This window comes from Alligator mississippiensis, chromosome 7, assembly GCF_030867095.1.
Source record: "Alligator mississippiensis isolate rAllMis1 chromosome 7, rAllMis1, whole genome shotgun sequence".
In the NCBI taxonomy this organism is placed as follows: Eukaryota; Metazoa; Chordata; order Crocodylia; family Alligatoridae; genus Alligator; species Alligator mississippiensis.
The window spans coordinates 53,672,540-53,690,322 of record NC_081830.1 but is presented as its reverse complement, the minus strand read 5'-3'; the positions used below and the strand labels follow the sequence as shown (position 1 = coordinate 53,690,322).

The 17,783-nt window shown below is 46.8% G+C and overlaps 2 protein-coding genes across 6 annotated transcripts in view; one reads left to right on the top strand and one right to left on the bottom strand.

Moving 5' to 3' along the window:
- The window catches only part of COL4A3 (collagen type IV alpha 3 chain), a 112,761-nt gene extending 100,126 nt beyond the window's left edge, over positions 1 to 12,635 (bottom strand). For 4 of the 5 annotated variants that reach the window (XM_059730955.1, XM_059730958.1, XM_059730959.1 and 1 more), the window contains exon 1: positions 12,484 to 12,635. In XM_059730955.1, coding sequence (XP_059586938.1) covers positions 12,484 to 12,594 — 111 coding nt within the window. In that variant the 5' untranslated portion in view covers positions 12,595 to 12,635. The remainder of the gene's footprint in view (positions 1 to 12,483) is intronic. The other variant, XM_059730956.1, reaches the window with a different exon arrangement.
- A 2,784-nt stretch (positions 12,636 to 15,419) lies between these two features.
- COL4A4 (collagen type IV alpha 4 chain) overlaps positions 15,420 to 17,783 on the top strand; it is a 132,661-nt gene continuing 130,297 nt past the window's right edge. The window contains exon 1 of the mRNA XM_059731860.1: positions 15,420 to 17,767. The gene's annotated coding sequence lies outside the window, so the exon portion shown is untranslated. The remainder of the gene's footprint in view (positions 17,768 to 17,783) is intronic.

Below are 17,783 nucleotides of genomic sequence, written 5' to 3'. Positions count from 1 at the left end.
CTCCAAAAAGTCCTAAGCGAACACTGTTCTGTCTGCCTTTGTCCCAGTGAAATTGGAGACACAGACACCTCTCAGTGTTAGCTAGTATAGGGTGGTGTGACCGTGACCAGAAGCTGGCTAGGATCCATGCTGCTATGGTCCATATTGTGGGAGAGGGGAGGGAGGGGAGGATCCCTGCTTGAGCAGCAGGTTGGGGGGGGGGGGAGGCAGGGGGAAGCCAGGCAGACGCTCCTGTCTCCTGGCTGCAATCCTCACTTCTTCTCAGCCAGCTGGAGCTTTGGCTATGGAGAAGAGGGGCAGAGCCAGTCCTGCTCTCTGGAGCAGGCAGCCCAGCCCAGGGCTGAAAAGCATGGTGGGATGTAGGGGGACTCTGATTTAACTTAAACCAGGAGGGAGTCTGGGACAGAAGTTCCATAAACCAATTTGACACAAATCAGTTAAGTCTGCTGGCCTCACCCCCCCGACCCTGCTCCCTGGAGGTGACAGAGTGCCACCATGACAGCGGCGACTGAGGGGATGGAGCGGGGTGTGGGGGGTGAGGCCTCGCACCCTCCCCCCACCCCCCGGCCGGCTCTGCTCCTTTGAGGCGGCAGCAGTGCAGGATACTGACAGAGGGGGACAGAGGGGACGGCGGGGCAAGCTTCCCCCCACCCGCACTCCTGTGAGGTGGTGGCCACGTGGGGCAGGGGTATAGTTAGGGTTAGGTTCAGCAAGCTTCCTCCCCCTTTCTGTCCCTTCCCCCTGCCCTGTCATTATGTATTTTCCCTTCTCTAAATAAAACTTTAACTGCCTTTCACCTATTTAGTATTTTCTTTTGCACACAAGGAGGGGTTTGCATCTATGCTGGGGTGTAGGGCTTTCAATTTTCCAAAACCTAGTCAAAACTAGGGTTGGTTTGGTTCTTATAAAACACAAAATCAGCTTGACTGAATTATTTTGTTTGTTTTATAAAGACCTTTTATTACTGTCTGCTACTGTGCCTGTCCTGCCTCCAAACTGAATTAGAACAGTCAGGGTAAGGCACAGCTAGCTGACACAGCATAGTAACAGGAAGAAAGGCTTACATGTTAAGAGCAACAAGTATTAAAGTGGTAAGAGGACTTTGAAGTATTTTCAAGGTTAAGGGAGTGGGGGTATTAAAATGAGAAGATAGGAGATGGGGCCTATATTTATTTGAGTTTGTAGTGACCTACCAGAGTAAGAGGCATTGAAAGGCCCTCTATTCACTCACAGATGGACACAGAGAATGTGGAGATGAACTTGAGAGATGATATTGCAGTGGCTATGATAGTCACATACTGATATTTTGACTACACGGTGTAAATGAGGCCCTAAATCTACATTTCTTCAGTTCATTTCGTACTGTGTTTCCTTCCACGAGGCGAGCTTGGACACCCCAGATAGTTCCTCTCTCACTATGTCTATGTGCTTGTCTGTGCATTCAGCCAGGTTGCTTTCTACTCCTGTTGTCCCTTCTACATCCCTTTTGTCATTCAAATCCTTCCTAAAATCTCATTCTACACTGTTGCCTATGAAAGGTGAATATTTTACAAAAGCACTTGTTGGAGTTACAGGGAAAGCTGTTTGACCTAACCCCTTTCCTTTTCATTGGCATCCTTGCATTTCTCAGCCCCCAGTGTTGCATAAAAATTATTCTGTCTTGAATCTTGACCCTCTTTTCCCAGGTCCACTCCTCACACTCCCATGTGTAGGAATGTGGCCTGAGATAGAACTTAATCTTTCAATAGTTTGACAAAAGATTACCTGCTCCTAACTGACAATTCTCCTGTTGATCGAAGATTTTTCCTTTTATTTCAACAGCCCAAAGTAGAACAAAAAATCTGCTTAATATAATACTTGAATAAATAATGTACCTATCACAAACATTATACATTTTATATGTGATGCATATAAAACCAATGACAAGGTAAACTGCATTGATCATGTACCTTTGATCACTTCAATGCTTCCTTTTAAGCTCTCAATGATTTGTTTCTTTTATTCTGTTAGAAATGATAAAAATGGTCATTTCTAAGTATATTCTTTATATGTATTTTCCATTATGGTCAGATTTTTTAGAGGTAGAAAATGCCACAATTTATTTTATCATTTAAATTAAAGCTTATAGAGATTTTTAAAAATTATATAAAACTCAGAAGTGAAACACGAACGCTATAGATTTTCTGAAAAGGTTACACTATTTGAGACTCAGGTCTGGTTAAAACAAAAAACATATTCACACCCCTAGGTAATGTAGCCATACCAGAAAACTCTACCAAGTCTGAACACAGCAATGCCTAAAGAAGATGTCTTCTGCTGGTTTAACCTCTGTCCTTTGAAGAGAAGGTATAGCTCAGGCTTGTCCAACATATGGCCTGTGGGCTGCCATGCAGCCCTCCAAGCCGTTTTCTGAGGCTGCAGTGGGAAACGAAACTAAACACTGTACTTTCGTTTGGGGGCGGGGGGCGGGAGGGGCGTGATGTGATACTGCTTCCTGTGAGGTCTTTGAATATGGCTCACCGGCCCACTGGATGATAAAAAGTTCATGATCCGGCTCCACATTCAAAAAAGTTGGACACCCTTGGTATAGCTAAACTGGCAGAAAAATCTTGGATATGTAATCCCACCCCCAGGCTCTATCAAACATTGTTCCATGCCACCTGTTATGCAAAACTTTGTTTAAATGGCATGATTTAATGGTAGAATAGAATATTGCTTTGCATCAATTCTTGGCTTAAATTTCACTCCATAAAACAGTTGCTGATTTAGAAAGGGAATGCAACAGATGTTGTCCAGATGAGTTAAAAAATTAGAAAATAGAATCAGGTGTTGAGAAAAGTAGATAGCAAATTCTTAAAGAAGTAACTGCCCCTGTGCAAGTGCAATCCACAAAGTCATATGTGACTACTGTTTATTTTCCAGGCTAGCCTTTTAAAAACAATGAGGTTAATTATTTGGAATGTTAAAAAGGTCCTCTGGTGCCTTGATTTGAAAGCCCCAAATTAGTAAAATGGAATCATGTCAAAACTTCTAGAAAACATTGGCACCAATGCTGACACCAGAAGTAACATGTCTAAACCAGTTATTATTTTATTAGTTTTTAATCGGTCTGATTAAATGACCACAGCCTTTTACAATGCAGGTGTACATTGCTTAAGGTCAAGTCCCAGAACTCCCTTGGAAGCCCTAGCAGCAGGAGTTCTGAGTTAATAACATAAAAAAAATCCTGATTTCTTATCTGAAGTCTATCAATTCAAGAGGGGGCAAGTTAATTGTAGCAAATAAGTTATAAGAACAAGCAAAACCTTTAAGCTATCAAGCACAATACCCGAAAATAAGGTATTAAACAGCTCAAAATGATTTGAGAGTAGTCTGATTTTATTAGAAGACTACCTTTCTATATAACCTATTTTCGCCTTTTATTCTGAAGTGCTTTACAAACTTGGTTTTGACAGGAACTTTACCTAAAGACAGACAGGAATCATGTAGTTTTCGCTGAGCCAGGAAGACAGCTTAGAAGGGGGCTGTAGTCTTGTACAACTAACTGCACACAGCAGGAGAGGCTTAGATTCTCATCTACATCAGTGTATACTGGATACAGTGAAGGTGCAGCTTGCAGTTCCATGCTCCTGCAGCTGGTTCTTCACCAGCTAGCTATGGCCCTCAAAAAGGACCCTACCAGTCAGGGACTGCTTAAGTAAGGCTCTAGCCAGGCTCCCAACAATGCCCAATTATGCCCTTACTCTGAGTTTATCGCAGTGGGAAATAACCTTATGCCAGGGGAATCTGAGTTTTTGGCCCTTCTGCAACACCTGAGAAGTATAAGGGAGCTGTATGGAGCCCTGTGATTACACAAAGTCCTCTCAAACGCACAAAAAAAAGAAAAGAGAATACATTGGGGCAGGCAAAATACAGTCCGTGGGCTGGATGTGGCCTGCCAGGCACTGTCATCTGGCTTGCAGCACCCCCCAACAAATTGTACCCCACCCAGCCCTTCTGCCCATAAGGGTGGAAGCGAGGCGCCTACGCCCACCCCCAACATACTCTATCATGCCTTGCTCTCACCCTCGTGGGCAGAAGGGCCCAACCCCACTAGCACTGGGTGAGGCTGCTGTTGAACGCTTCTCAGGTGTCCTGCTCCATCCAGGCAGCAGGTAGGGAAGCGGGATGTGGGGGGCTGCAGGGCTGCAGCTGGGCAGGAGTGCAGAGCATGGGGTGGGGCTGGGGTTGGCAGCAGTGCGGAGTCCATGCCCACGGGGCTGGTGGAAGCACAGAACTCGACTGGGCAGCGGGTGGGTGTGAGGAAGGGTGTGGTGAGTATGGGTATGGGGACCCCTCTCACACTCCCCCCATGGTGCGCAGCCCCAACAGGCAGCGGGGGCAGCAGCAGCAGTGGGGGGCACTCATGCTCAGTGCTGGTGCCTGGACCTGGATAGTGCTGCACATGGAGACAAGCGCAGCCCCTGCAAGGCCATTTGTATTGCCTGTATTCTCCACTCTCACGCGGCCCCAAGTGCTGGAACTGGCTAGGATGGGGAAGGCAGCCAGCTCCAGCATGAGGGCTTCCCTCATGCTGCAGGAGTGCAGGAAGCACTGCAATACGGGCAGTCCAGCAGGGGCTGCGCCCCTCATTGCGATGTGCAGGGCTGGCTGGAGCCAGACACCAGCAGCCTGAGCACCTCTGCCTGCTGCTGCGCCACACCCCGCACAGCCTCCCTCACTCCCCACAAATGCCACACACCCACACCATAGTGTTGCCTGCATTGACTGCAGGAGAGGACAGTGTGTTCCACACCCCACAAATGCCACACAATGCCCCCAACATACACTATGCCCCCCCCTCACAAACTCCCCCCCACCTCCTCCACATACACACGCATATACCTCCCACACAATACGCCCTCCCAATCCCCCCCCACAATATAAAAGACTAAGAATGTATTTGTGTTATTATGCAAACACTTCCATATACAGTACACATACAGAAATCATGACAATTTTTTTTTTTATATTAAACTTAACATGTTATAGGAAGGACTTGACTTTTAGTGTAAGATTTCTTTTTTTCTCATTCTAAGATGACAACCTCCCCCCCTCCCAAAAGGAGCATTTCTGGGGGCAAGGGAAGGGACTTCCAGTGACAAGGGTCAGAAGTTAAGGAGTGCAACTTCCAGTCCCAAGATGGCGATCAGGGAGTGGGGCCTGCCTAACACACACACACACACACACACGCACGCACGCACGCACGCACGCACACCCCCCTCTGCTACCACCTCCATATCCCCTGGCCCATCACACTCCCCACACCCCCCCAGAGCAGTTCCTGTGACCCACCAGGCCAGGGCCAAATGTGTTGAGGTGCTGGTGTGGGGCTGGGGGTGGTGCAGCTCCTGCTGGCAGGTGCTGTCTTGTCCGGTGGCTGGCCATACAAGGGTGCACTCCCCTGGAGCCAGTGTGGCTGGCAGGTCACCGGGGTGCATGTGGGCTGACTGCACCGCTCCTCCCCTCTGTTCCCTGCACCCCGCTGTGCAGCATGCTCCCCCCACTGCTACCTCCAGTGCCAGCCCCAGTGGAGCTGCCAGCAGCTACCACTGTCACACCAGCTGGACAGCACCCCACCCCCAACCCAAGCTGGGATGAGCCATGGCAGGACAAGGCAGCATGGCCGGCTATGAGAGAGCCTGCACCTGCCTTGGCCCTGGCCTGTGGCACAAGACAGGATGATCACTGGATGCTACAGGGGCAGCACCCTGCATACCTTGGCATCCCTAAAGCTGTAGTGCCATGCCCACTGCCACCACCTCCTCCTTCATGCAGATAAGAGACCCAGGCACCCATCCCTACCTCAAGCAGGGCTTGGCAGGCTGGTTCCCAGAGCCAAGATGTGGCCCAGGTCTCCCGTGCAGCCTGAGAGCACCTGTGGACCCCCCCGCCCCTTCTCCAGCCCCTTCCCACACACTCCTGCTCTGCCCCCCTGCCAGCTCTCCCCAGCCCTGGCAGTATCTCCTGCACCTCCCTGCTCTGCCTGCTCTCCCGCCAGCCCTACTGGTTCCCCTCATTCCTGACCCATAACCCCTTGCCACCCCTAGACCTGCCAGACATGGTCCCCAGCCCCCGAAAGCCATACTTACCCCAAAGGCCGCAGGAGGAAAAGTGAACATGAGCCAGCCCTGGCTCCCTCAGATTCTCAGGCTCTGTCCCTGCAGAGCCCTTTTGCAACAGCGCTTGAAGGCTGGAACTCTGCCAGCCTGCAGAGAGCTGTTTGCAAAAGGGAAAGCCCATGGTTTCCCACTTCAAAGGGGAAAATCTGCGTTTTTCTGTGCGAAATGGAAAACCCAGAAATGGAAATCCTTGCTGATGATTGCCAATAGGCTTAATGGTATGAGTTATATCAGAGAACGTATTCAGGGATATTGTCATTGAATCAGGACCTGCCAGAGGATTTTTTTGAAAGGCCACAAAGTGTTTTAAAACACACATTAAAACATGTTCCTTACGGGGAGTTGAGTGAGGTTCTTCAGTATTTATTTCTATACGTAACTCAATTTTCATTTTAGCTTAGCATTTCAGCTATGTGTGGTAGGAAGAGGTCATAACAAGCAGCATTATGATAAGGTAGGATATCATGAGTGAAGGAGATAAATGAGTTATAGATGCCGCGAGGCCACATTTCTCCATTTGGTTCTTTTCAGTACCTTGTAGACAATGATGGAGTAGTCAGTGTATTCTTTGCTATTCTAAAATAAGAGATTTGGTGTCAGCTGATATGTGGAAATGACATATATGGGAAACACTGCTTCTCAAAAGAGGAACAAGTTAGGCAGGTGTGTACAGCTACAAAAAAGATCTATCATGATTCTTATTTTACTAAAACCCATTTAGTCACCAGGAAATGGATTTATACGGATGTATGGTATTTCAGCTGCCCTGTTCACTGTTTGGAAAAATCTTTCAGACAAATACTGATTCAGAAATTGAAACTTGGGTATTATGCAGGAGTCCTGACTCATTCTCTGTACAGTAAGGTGCTTCACTAAATTGGTCTGGACTGCACACCTTTTAACTATTCAGCTTTTCATTACCTTAGTAGAACTACATAGACTTAAACAGAATTATTCCTGATTGACATCAGTGCAACTGAGAGGAAGATTAAGTCTATAGAAATGGTGGAATATTAAAATGAATCAAGTGCCAGTTCTTAAGTGATGGCATGAAAGAAGGAACTTTGCTCTTTTACATGGGGGAAAGGCCAGCTACAGACGAGCTAAGCATGCCACAACTCTCCAAGGCTAGTTACAGCCGTGGAACTTCACTGGCCTTCACACAAGTAGGCAAAGGAAGCAGGGACAGCTCCTCTCCCTGGGAAGCAGAATTAACTAGGTACAGCACAAGTGTATCTTGTACCTTCCACAGGTGATGGAGAACCTGCCATTGCTTTGTTGCAATGGTTAATAACACTCACCATTAAAAAACTGTGGTTTATTTTTAATTTAATCTGGCCTTGACTTCTAGCTGAATCCCCTTGTTATGTCTTTCTCCCCTTGACTAAAGTACCACTGTTTTCTTCTCTGAAGCTGCTTCCAGATTGTTGATAACAATGTTATGCAGTACTAGGTCAAATACTTTATATATCTGGTTTTAAGGGTCACTGTACAGATAATCTTGGGCTTTTATAATTGCATAAAATGAAGTAAATTTTGTTTGAAAAGATCTGATTTTCCATAAAATTATGCTGACCTAAATTAATTATATTCTTCTCTTTATTTCTTTATTGATTTAAGGTTGTAACACTTTTTTCCATTATTTTCCCAATACTGACATCAAGCTAATCTGTCTATAATTACACAAGTGATCATACTAGCCCATTTGAAATACTGGTAGTATATTAACCCTATTCCAATTTTCTAGAATTTCTTCACAGTTGTAAAATTTATTTAAAAAAATAAGAGCAGGGCAGTCCTCATTGAACTCTTGTAGGATCCCTGGTTACAAATTATCCCAAATTGCTCATTTAAAAATATTTATTCTTAATAGATGCCATCTAAAATTAGTTGTGGTTACTAGTAGACTGGAAAGTAGACCTCATCTGATCCTGCTTTATTTTAGATACAGAATAGAAATATTTATTGAAAACTTCTGTTTTTTCTGCATCATTGCAATACTACTGTCCCCTTCTAGTAAGGGTCCTATCCCATTACTTGAGCATTTTTGTTCCTTATGTACTTAAAAAAATCCTTACTGTTCTCAGCCCTGTCATGATGAGGATTTTTTACCTCTTTAGGTTTCCTTATCAGTTTTTTACGCTTCCTAACTTTCAATTTATACAGATACATTTATCAGTTAGCTGGGGTGTAAACAATTTATACCTTCTGCAGATGAGGTACAGTGGGAGACCCAAATCACTCATATGTGAATGAGACCATCTGAATTCCTCCTAATCATGTTGTGCATCTCTCCCCTCCTGGGCTTTAAATGTAGCATATCTCAGACAGTAATAGGCTCTGGCTGCAAAGGTTTCAGTTGCTCTATTCCTTTAAAGTAGTAGGCTGTACTCACCGCCACCTTGTACCACATGTTTGCATTTACTTTCCCAGCTATAACTGAAAGATTCTTGACATAAGCCTAAAGAACACTCAAGGGTGATGCTCAAACTGAAGCAGAGAAATGCATGTAGAGACATTCATTGTTTTTCTAGATCTGTTTTTCTTGTACTCACTAAAGGGAAGAGAAACTGGGTTTACAAATCCTTACAGTCTAGGAGCTAGTATGCTTCCAATATCACATGTCTCTGGAGAGCTGAACAGTAAAACTTGCAATTAAATATGTTGAAAGGGTGTAGAATTTCATACAGAGGATGATTTTTTCACATGATGATTTATTTCTAGAACAAACTATCCAAAAGGAAGACATTTAAGAAGACTGTATTGTATAAACAGATATTGGCTTTCTGTACTACTTGATTGCTAAATTTTAAAATAAGTTTTCCCTGTTCAGGTGAAATGGTCACTTGAATATTGATTTATTGTAATTTAAAAGAAAATTAAATAATGATGTAGCAGAGTGCCCTGGCCCTTTAAAGATTAGGACAGGGGGCAGTAACATTTTTTGGCAACCTTGACTTGTAAGATGTTGGCATGCCAGGGGCAGATGGCCAGGGAGCCATGAGGGGCCCAATCCTTGTTGTGGCAGCGCAGCCCCAGCCCTGGCCCCCTCCCAGCTGTCCACCCCAAAGCATGTGTCTCAAACAAAATGCCTTTGTGTGCCATGCTCTGGCACCCAGGCCAGAGGTTGCCTACCCCTGATTTAGGATGAAAAAACTTCTGGAAAGATACCACTTCCTGAACTACTGCTGTATGCCAGAGAGGGTGTAGTTGCAGACAAGTAGCCAGCTTGGGTACTTTTACATGTGCTCCGATGTGTTCTAAGCTTAGTGGGTTGGTGCAAACTCGATTAATAGTCTCATATTTAGCGTTCCTGCATTTCAAAACAGCAGCAGGGGCACTTTAACGAAAGCTCATCAAATGAGCTCTAGTTAAAGAACCCCTGCTACCATTATGAAATGTGGGACGCTGAATACACAAGATACTGCAGGCATTTTAATAAGAGTGGCTCCTGAAAACTGTTATAATTAAAATGCCCCCATCCCCCCTGCCCCGAAGTATGTGTATAGGTGCCTCTTGGGGTTAAGCTGTCTGGGAACTTCTGTAGAAACTCATGTTGTTAACTATCATCACAGCCATCCATGTTCAAAATTGAAGAGCAAAGCACTTGGAAATGTAGTACTCCAAACTATTTTTTCTTGGAACGGCAAACTTGAATGCAGACAGCTGTATGAAGAACACCCTCCCAAAATAAAGGAAGCAGTTTAGGACTATGGGTTTCTCAAAAATGTATGGGAAAATAATGGCTTCTTTTTCTTTTTTTGTAACACAATGGTGTTTTTCTTGAAAAAGATAAGGTAGAAAACACCATAAAAGTTCTGTGAAACAATGTTATTATTATGGGAAAAGCAACTTATTTTGCATGCAACTATGAAGGGATGATATGCTGCAACCTAATGCTGGGACGGGGAGAAGATTTTCTGTTAGCTTCCTTCAGGATGACTTGTGTAAAAGTAGAGCATGTAGCCATGGCTAATTATAAATAATACTATTGAACAAAGACCAATGAAAGAATGGCAAACCAGCTAATTCAGCCCATGTGTATCAGGTTTTGTGGATGTTTCTGTGAATGCCCTGTCACAACATTAATAGATTTTTAAAAAGGCAAACTAATACATATAAATATAAATATAAAGGTCAGTAAATGGTCTGGCAATAGAGAATTTTTTTCAGTGCATTTAAAAGCTCCTGCCAGCTTTAAGCAGTTAAATTGAAAAATAGCCCTTTGGTTTTGTGCTCTATCTCTGGCATCATGTAATTTCTGCCAACATACTGTGCTTACTAGTATTACTTTGCTAGCTGGAGATTTAAGAGTGAGAAGATGCCAGCAAGAACAGGTGACCGGATATCCCATACTAGTTGCATTAACAGCAGAGTATTTTGTATCAAAGCCATGTTAAAAGAGTTTTGCAGACTAAGTTCTTCCATAAACAAACCTGTGTGTCTATACAAATTGTACAGCAGTGTGAACTCACCTAATGCTTGCTGACAAATTTAATCATTTTAATGGTCTCATTTAATTATTAAAATAACTTGGATTATATTAATTAATTTAAAACTGTAATTGTAAAGACTAAGGCTATACATCACATGTTACCAAGTGCATCTGTTTTAGTAAGAGTTAAGATTCTACCGTGTCTTATTAGAATTATAAAATGCATCACAGAAAATACAATTTAAATTATATACTTGTAATAGAATAACACAGGACAAAAGCAGAGAATTAACTGTAATGATACAAGTCTTTAATAGCCAGACTATTTTAACACATAAGAAGTAACTAGAACCAATGTTTGTCAACCTTTTTAGATTTAATGCACCCTTTGGAAAATGCCGGCTCTTAAGTTTTCACTCATCTTTTTTTGATGGAAAAATAATAGAGCAATTTTTCTGTTGCAAAGAATTCAGAAAGATCACAACAAGTCAGAATGTTTTTGACACTAAGGATTCCTATTTGAAATCTCTGGGTTTATCTTATGAATCATATTTGCATTCTTAATAATGCTAACATTGCATGGTGCCCCACAGCACCCTTGAAACGGTTTCACTCAGGACACCCCAAAGTGCTGTAATACTCTGTTTGAGAATCACTGAATTAAGGAAACACATGCTAGGAATCTTTACAGCAGAAATAATATTAGATTCCATCAATGAAAGAGTACATAATCAACACTTTATCTATATAATAAACTGCTGAATATTTTGGAATTCCACAAAAACTGTAATGGATGCCGACATAGCCACAGGTATCTTTTAGGACCTTATCTGGTATCTTCCAATGGTGCAATGCATTGACCAGTATAATGCTGAAGATATAAAGTGGCAACAAGGTTTCATAGTCCTACAATTTAATATTCAGTGAAAAAGTTGCTGCTGAGCCACAATGAGAGGGTTAGATGGTAGCATCCACTCCCATACATTAGGTGTTTCTCCTCCCACTGTGAGAACAGAGGGGTGGGGGTGCTATGACCAGCCAGAAGATAAGGACTTGCCAAAAAGACAGCACACTACCCGGGGGAAATTCAAGGACCAAGCTGCAATTCAGAAAAACACAGACAAACCAAATGGCTGCCATATATATTATGAAATGAATTCATACAGGGTGTGAGCGATACGTAAGTACTTCCTCTGTGCATGTGAGTATGTAAGCAGAGACAGGCATCCCAAAGGGCAAAGGAATACAGTATCCTGTATTTAATGTTTGAACTAAATAACCCTACACTGCACCGGGGAGGATTCTCAGGCATCTGAAACGCCAGGGTGGAATAGCAACTAAAGCCTCACCAGGCAGAGACTAGGACAGACAACACCCCTGAAGAAGTGGCCTGTCCAGTCACTCCTTGGCAACCGCATCCATCACTGGGCCACCAAGGCCGCTTGTCGCGGGTTAGTCCCGTGTGCCTGACATCAGCTCTGATAAAACGCTTCCTGGTGGATGCTGACAGGTCAGGACGTGTACCGTGCGGCTACATGGAAATCAGCGTCCGCACGCAGCTCTCTCGTTTCTCAGCGCTTCACTTCACTCCCCCACGCGTGCTGCAAGCCAAGCCTCCTCACCGGCAGCTGCAGAAACTACCGCCCCCCTCGCCCCTCTGAGACCGGCCCGGGCTGCGGGGTCACCTTGCCGGCGCTGCCCGGCCCGGGGCCGCCCGAGCCAAGCACGTGCTGCAGCGCCGCTCCGCGGCCCGAGCCCGAGGACAGGCGGGCACAGGCTCGGCCCCAGCCCCCGCCCGCGCCCCAGGGGCCCTGCGCCCAGCGCCGGGGCAGGGCAGGGCAGGACAGGGCAGGGGCGGCCGCCCGCCCGCTCCCCCGGCGCCCTCACCTGCGCCGCGGCGGCGGCAGGGCACGCGTCGGGCCACAGCAGGCTGCCGAGCAGGGCGAGAAGCAGCGCCCCGTGGGCCGGGCAGCGCCAGCGCCAGCGCCCGCGGCTCATCGCCGCCGCGTCCTGGGCGCCCGCCTGTCCCCGCCGTCTGTCCGGCCGGGCCGGGCCTGGCTGGGGGCGGCCCCGGGAGTCGCTAGGGACCGGCGGGGCGGGGCGGGGCCGGGCCGGGGCGGGCCAGTCCCTGCCCCTGCCGCAGCCCCGCGCCGGGCGGCTCCGGGCAGTAGAGCGCGCGGGGCGGCGGCAACAGGTGGGTCTCGCCGGGGCCGGGGCCGGGGCCGGGCTCGGGCTGCAGGGCACGGGAGCGAGAGTGACCGGCGGCAGCAGGTGGCGGCGGCGGCGCTTCCGGACAGCGGCGCCGGGAGCTGCGGCGCGCAGGGCCGGGGGCACAGGCGGGAGGGAAGGGTCGTCCGCCCCGCGCCCTGCCTGTAACCAGCGCCTCGGGCCCCGCCAGCCCCTGCGCTGCCACAGCACGTCCCTGTCTCGAGATCTTTGTGCCCCGCGCCCTCGGCCGCCTGGCTTGCAGAGGGGCGCTCAGCCCAGCGAGCACGCAGGTGCCACAAGTCGGGGCATTAGGGACCACCCGCCCTGTGCCACCAGGAGTGTATTAAGGACTTGCTGTTCTTGTCGTCTGAGCCCTAATGTGTCAGTGAAGCAGGCTCGCCTCCTGGGGTGCTGCAAGGCCCGCTGGTGGCCACGCAGTCCCTGCCCCACTGTAGCTCTAGGCTTGTCCCCCCTGGTTGGATGTTACTGTTTTGTCGGGAGGGAGGCTGCCTAAGGGTCCTAGAGCTAGTCTTTGTGCAATCATTTCTCTTGTTGGCTTTCTTGTGTTGAGCCTCCACCTTCTCGGCCTCTGCCCCTTTCTCTTGCTGAGCCCTCTAGCTCCAGGATAGCTGTACTGGACTGAGCTTCTGGGTCCGAGCTGTTTATCTTGCCCTCTGGGCCTCCTGATCCCAAGTCCTGCCATGCTGAGGACTCCAGGCCCTCTGGCCCTGAAGTCCAAGTCCTGCCCTTCTCAGGCTCTGGGCCCCCCAAGTCTAGCTCTGCTCTGGGCCTACCAGCCTGCAGTCTGCGCCTTGCACCTGCTCCAGGCAGGCTCAAGGTACTTGTGTCTCTCTTAGGCACTAATGGGACTGCCAAAGCCACCCTTCACAGTCCCACCCAATGACCGGACCAAACTAAAATGAAAACATAAGCCTTTCTGGCTATAACTAAACTTCTAGCCTCCTGGCTACATATCACAACTCCTACCCAACCATGGGCCTTGGTCTGCTGCTAGCCCTCAGCCCCTTCGCTTGCTGTCTCCAGAGTGAGTGACACCCCTGCTGTAAAGATCCCTGTTTCCCTGAGCAGGCTGGACTCCCTCATGCCGGCCAGACTGCATACCCCATTCCCAATGGGCAACTGAACACACTCCATCCAAGGCTGCCGGGGCTGAGACGGGGGGCAGGACCAGGAAGCAAGGTAGGGAAGGAAAATGACAAGAGTCAAAGGGACAGCAGGAGCTGGCACAGGGGTGGACAGAAGTAGCAAAGAACAAGTAGAGATTTGGGAGAACAGGATTAGAACGTCTGTAACCATTAGACAGTTACCTCTGTATTTCTTAATTCCAGACATCCTGTGTGCTAAACTGTAAAACATAATTAGAAAGAGGTAGTTAGCCATGTTAGTCTGAAGTCAGACAGAAGGGAGGGGAGGGTAGCACCTTATAGACTAACTGGTCAAGTATAAGTCTCTATAACAGGGGTAGGGAACATTTTTTGGCTGGAGTGATGAAAAAACCACAATGTCTACCTTGGAGGGTGCTGGAGTGCCGACATGCTGGAGCCCGGAGCAGCTGTTTGCAGCCTCCCGGCTGCAGCCGGCCCATGGAGCCCAGTCTGCTTGCAGCAGGGCTTGCAGCCTCCCAGCCACCTGCTGGCAACAGCCTGGGCTCCATGGCTGGCAGTAGCTGCTTAGCGCCTGGGCTAGCAGTGGTGTGCTGAGCAAAATGGCCTTACGTGTCATGCTTGACATGCGTGCTGGGGGTTGCTGACCCCTGCTTTATAAAGTACCACCCTGCTCTGCCTTCTGAAAATACAGGAGCATGTTCATCCCCCCCCCCAGTGGCAGCCACAACTAACACAGCTGCTTCTCCAGACAAGATGTATAACCCTACTGGTTACTCCACTGATGACCAGGGATCCAAGTTTTCCATTTGCCATGGGAAAATGCAGAAAAACATGGATTTTCTCCTTTAAAGGAGAAAAACTGTGGGAAACTGTGGGTTTCCCCCTTGCAGGCTGGCAGAGTTCCAGCCTGCAAGGGGCTGCTTGGGACTGGGGGTAGCGAGACAAAGGGGGTGGGGGTGCCACGTGCATATGGTAGCCAGGCAATGTGGTAGAGAACAGCTTTCTCCAGGTGAGTCTATGGGGGCAAGAGAGGGTGGACACAGGCAACTCATGGGGTGGGGGGGGGGGGCGGCGGTGGCACAGGCAACACAGCAGTGATGTGCTGTAGGTGTGGGATGGTTGGGGTGGTGGAGGGGGAGAGGGATGGCTCTGCTCACAATGAGCAGTAGCAGCCAGTGCTGGGTACTCTGGGGAAAAAGTGGGACCTGGTAGTGTGCATGTTTGCTGCTGCTGAGGCCTGTCCGGCTGCAGTTGCCCAGAGCATGCACTGGGGCTGTCCTGCAGCTCCTCCCCACCAACATCAGTGCCATCTCTGGGCCTTTGTGGGGCAGCAGTGGCAGCAGATAGGAGCCACAGGGCAGCTCCAGCACGGGCTCCAGGCAACCACAGCCAGAAGGGCTCCCACCACCAGGTCCTGCTTTTTTCCTGGCACCCAGCACTGGCTGTTGCTACTTATCATGGGCAGGACTGCCTTTGTCTGTCTCTCACCTGCACCACATCCCCACAACTTATGTCAGCACACGGTCCAGAAGCAGTACCAGGCAGGTGCCAGCATCAGCTGTGGACGTAGCTGGCAGGTTCCCACTAGGGATCGGGGTGTCTGCCCGAGCCCCTCCTTGGAGTAGAAGGGCATCCTGGAGGCAGTGCTGGTGGTGGACTGTTGCGGACCAGAAGATCTGAACCCTGTGGATGACCTTTGTTATGGTGTCAAAATTATTCCACAGGATGGAATCTTAATGTAAAATAAATTTTTAAGAGAGACATTAAGTTTGTAAAGTCCAGCGCTCTAGAATTAGGAATGCCAAAATAAAGGCCACCTGTGCATCCAAAATTAAGATTGCCCCTGGAGTGTATGCATTATGATATAGTCTATAATTAAATTATATCACATACTATATTTTCTACACGAATATTGCCTCACTCACAGAAATAAGGGAGGAGGAAAAAAATCAGGGTTGGGTAGTGAAAGAGGCTGTCATCCATAGGATCCTTGTCTCATTTGTGCCAACAACTGGAATTTATATGATCAATAAGGCAGGGAACCGTATGAAGGAAAAGGATGGTTTCGTGGTTTAGGCAGCTGATACTGCCCTGGAAATCTGGATTCTATCTCTGTCTCTGCCATAGAGATCCATTGTGGTATTGGGCAAGTTGGATAAAACAGTATTTCCACAAACGTTCCTAATTCTCTTGCTTATCAACTTTAGACACCTGTGTCCTGACTTGCAGAAATGTCAAGTACTTAAACTGCCACTGTGGTTGGCTAGATGAGTGATGAACACATACTGTGCTATAATATCCTACATTTTCTGAAAAATTGGGTCCTAGCATAAGCACTGAGTACATGGGGGCCCAAGGGCCCTGACCCTGCTCAGGAAAAGGGTAGGGTAACCACCCAAAATGGGAACATCAAGTACTGGTCCTGGGGTGCATGGCTCTGGGACAGTATTTGTCCTGGGTTTCCAGTATCATGCAGGAATCTGGGTCTCTGTGGTGGCATGGAGTTAGTTGTGCTATGTCCTCTGTATCAGGGTCCTTGATTATGGCATTTAATTTTTCTTTGGTCTAATGGAAGCTGGTTTTGTTACTCTTTAGGTCAAATAACAAGGCCTGTTTTTCCCTCTAGGAAGTTAGAAATGATGTATGCTGAGGGTTTGGAATATTTATATAAAACTTACTTCTGCTGTGGTGCGGCTTGTGTGAATTTTGTCAGGTTACTTATGCTACTATCCAATAAATCTGTTGAGGTAACTCTGGGGAGCATTATACTATATAGAAGGTCCTCAGAGCATGGTATTGGCATGTTAAATTAAACTAAATTTTAAAAAATATAGTTCCTGTGCTCTTAAATTGGCTTCCAAGAATGCGGAACTGTATTGGATGAGAAACTTGTCTTGAAAAAGATTTAAACTATAAAAGGATTTCATGGTTGTGAAACAAAGCAGCTAAACATAAGTAAACTGATTTGTGTTTTGCTCATAGGAAATGGTTTTGAAGTCTTTTTTCAAACTCATTCAAATCAAAATGAATTTTCACTAGAAAAGTAAATGGAATGAGGAGAAAAATAAGAGATTTCTACAATACCTAACATTTTTTAGTTTTCTTTTCAAAACAACTGATGTATTTATTATCTGAAGTAATTATATGGCCTTCGGCATCATAGTATTGGAGTGTTCCATAGTCTTAAATGTATTTACATTATTGCAAAATAAGGAAGGGAGGTACTACAGATGGGTAACTGTGGCCCAGAAAAGCTGAGGTCTCTGGGGATTGAATGCTGGTCTTCTAAGTTTAACCCCTGTACAATCCTCTCTCCTCTGCCCAGTCATTCCCAGAAATTCAAATCCCAACTTGGAACATTTCAACATTTGAGAACAAAAGCTTGAGAAAGTTAGAAAAAGTAGAAAAAACAGTATTTAAGTGAAAATGCTTTGGTAGTTTTTCACTATAGCTGGCATTAATCCAACTATCATGCCTGTTTCATGAGATAAAAATATATGCAACTCAAAATAAAAAAACACCATTGTTTCTAAAAGATATCTTGAGCTCTGAAAGTATGGCCAAATTTCCAGTGATTTTTTTTAGCTCATGTGGTCATTACTGAGAGCTCAGATAAACTCTATGCTTGCCTTTTAACCAAGCTAACATGCAGTAACTTGTTAGTATAATGCATTCGGATATTATTTGTTCAAGATTTTTTTTTCTTGAGGGTCAGATCTGATACCCTTATGTTGATTTATACTAATTGACAAATAGTCCCATGGAACTAAATGGAACAGAACTTGCGGAATGAGGTGCCATCCAGAACAAATAAAGATATCATATCCTTGCCAAAAGTAAGTATACTGCAAT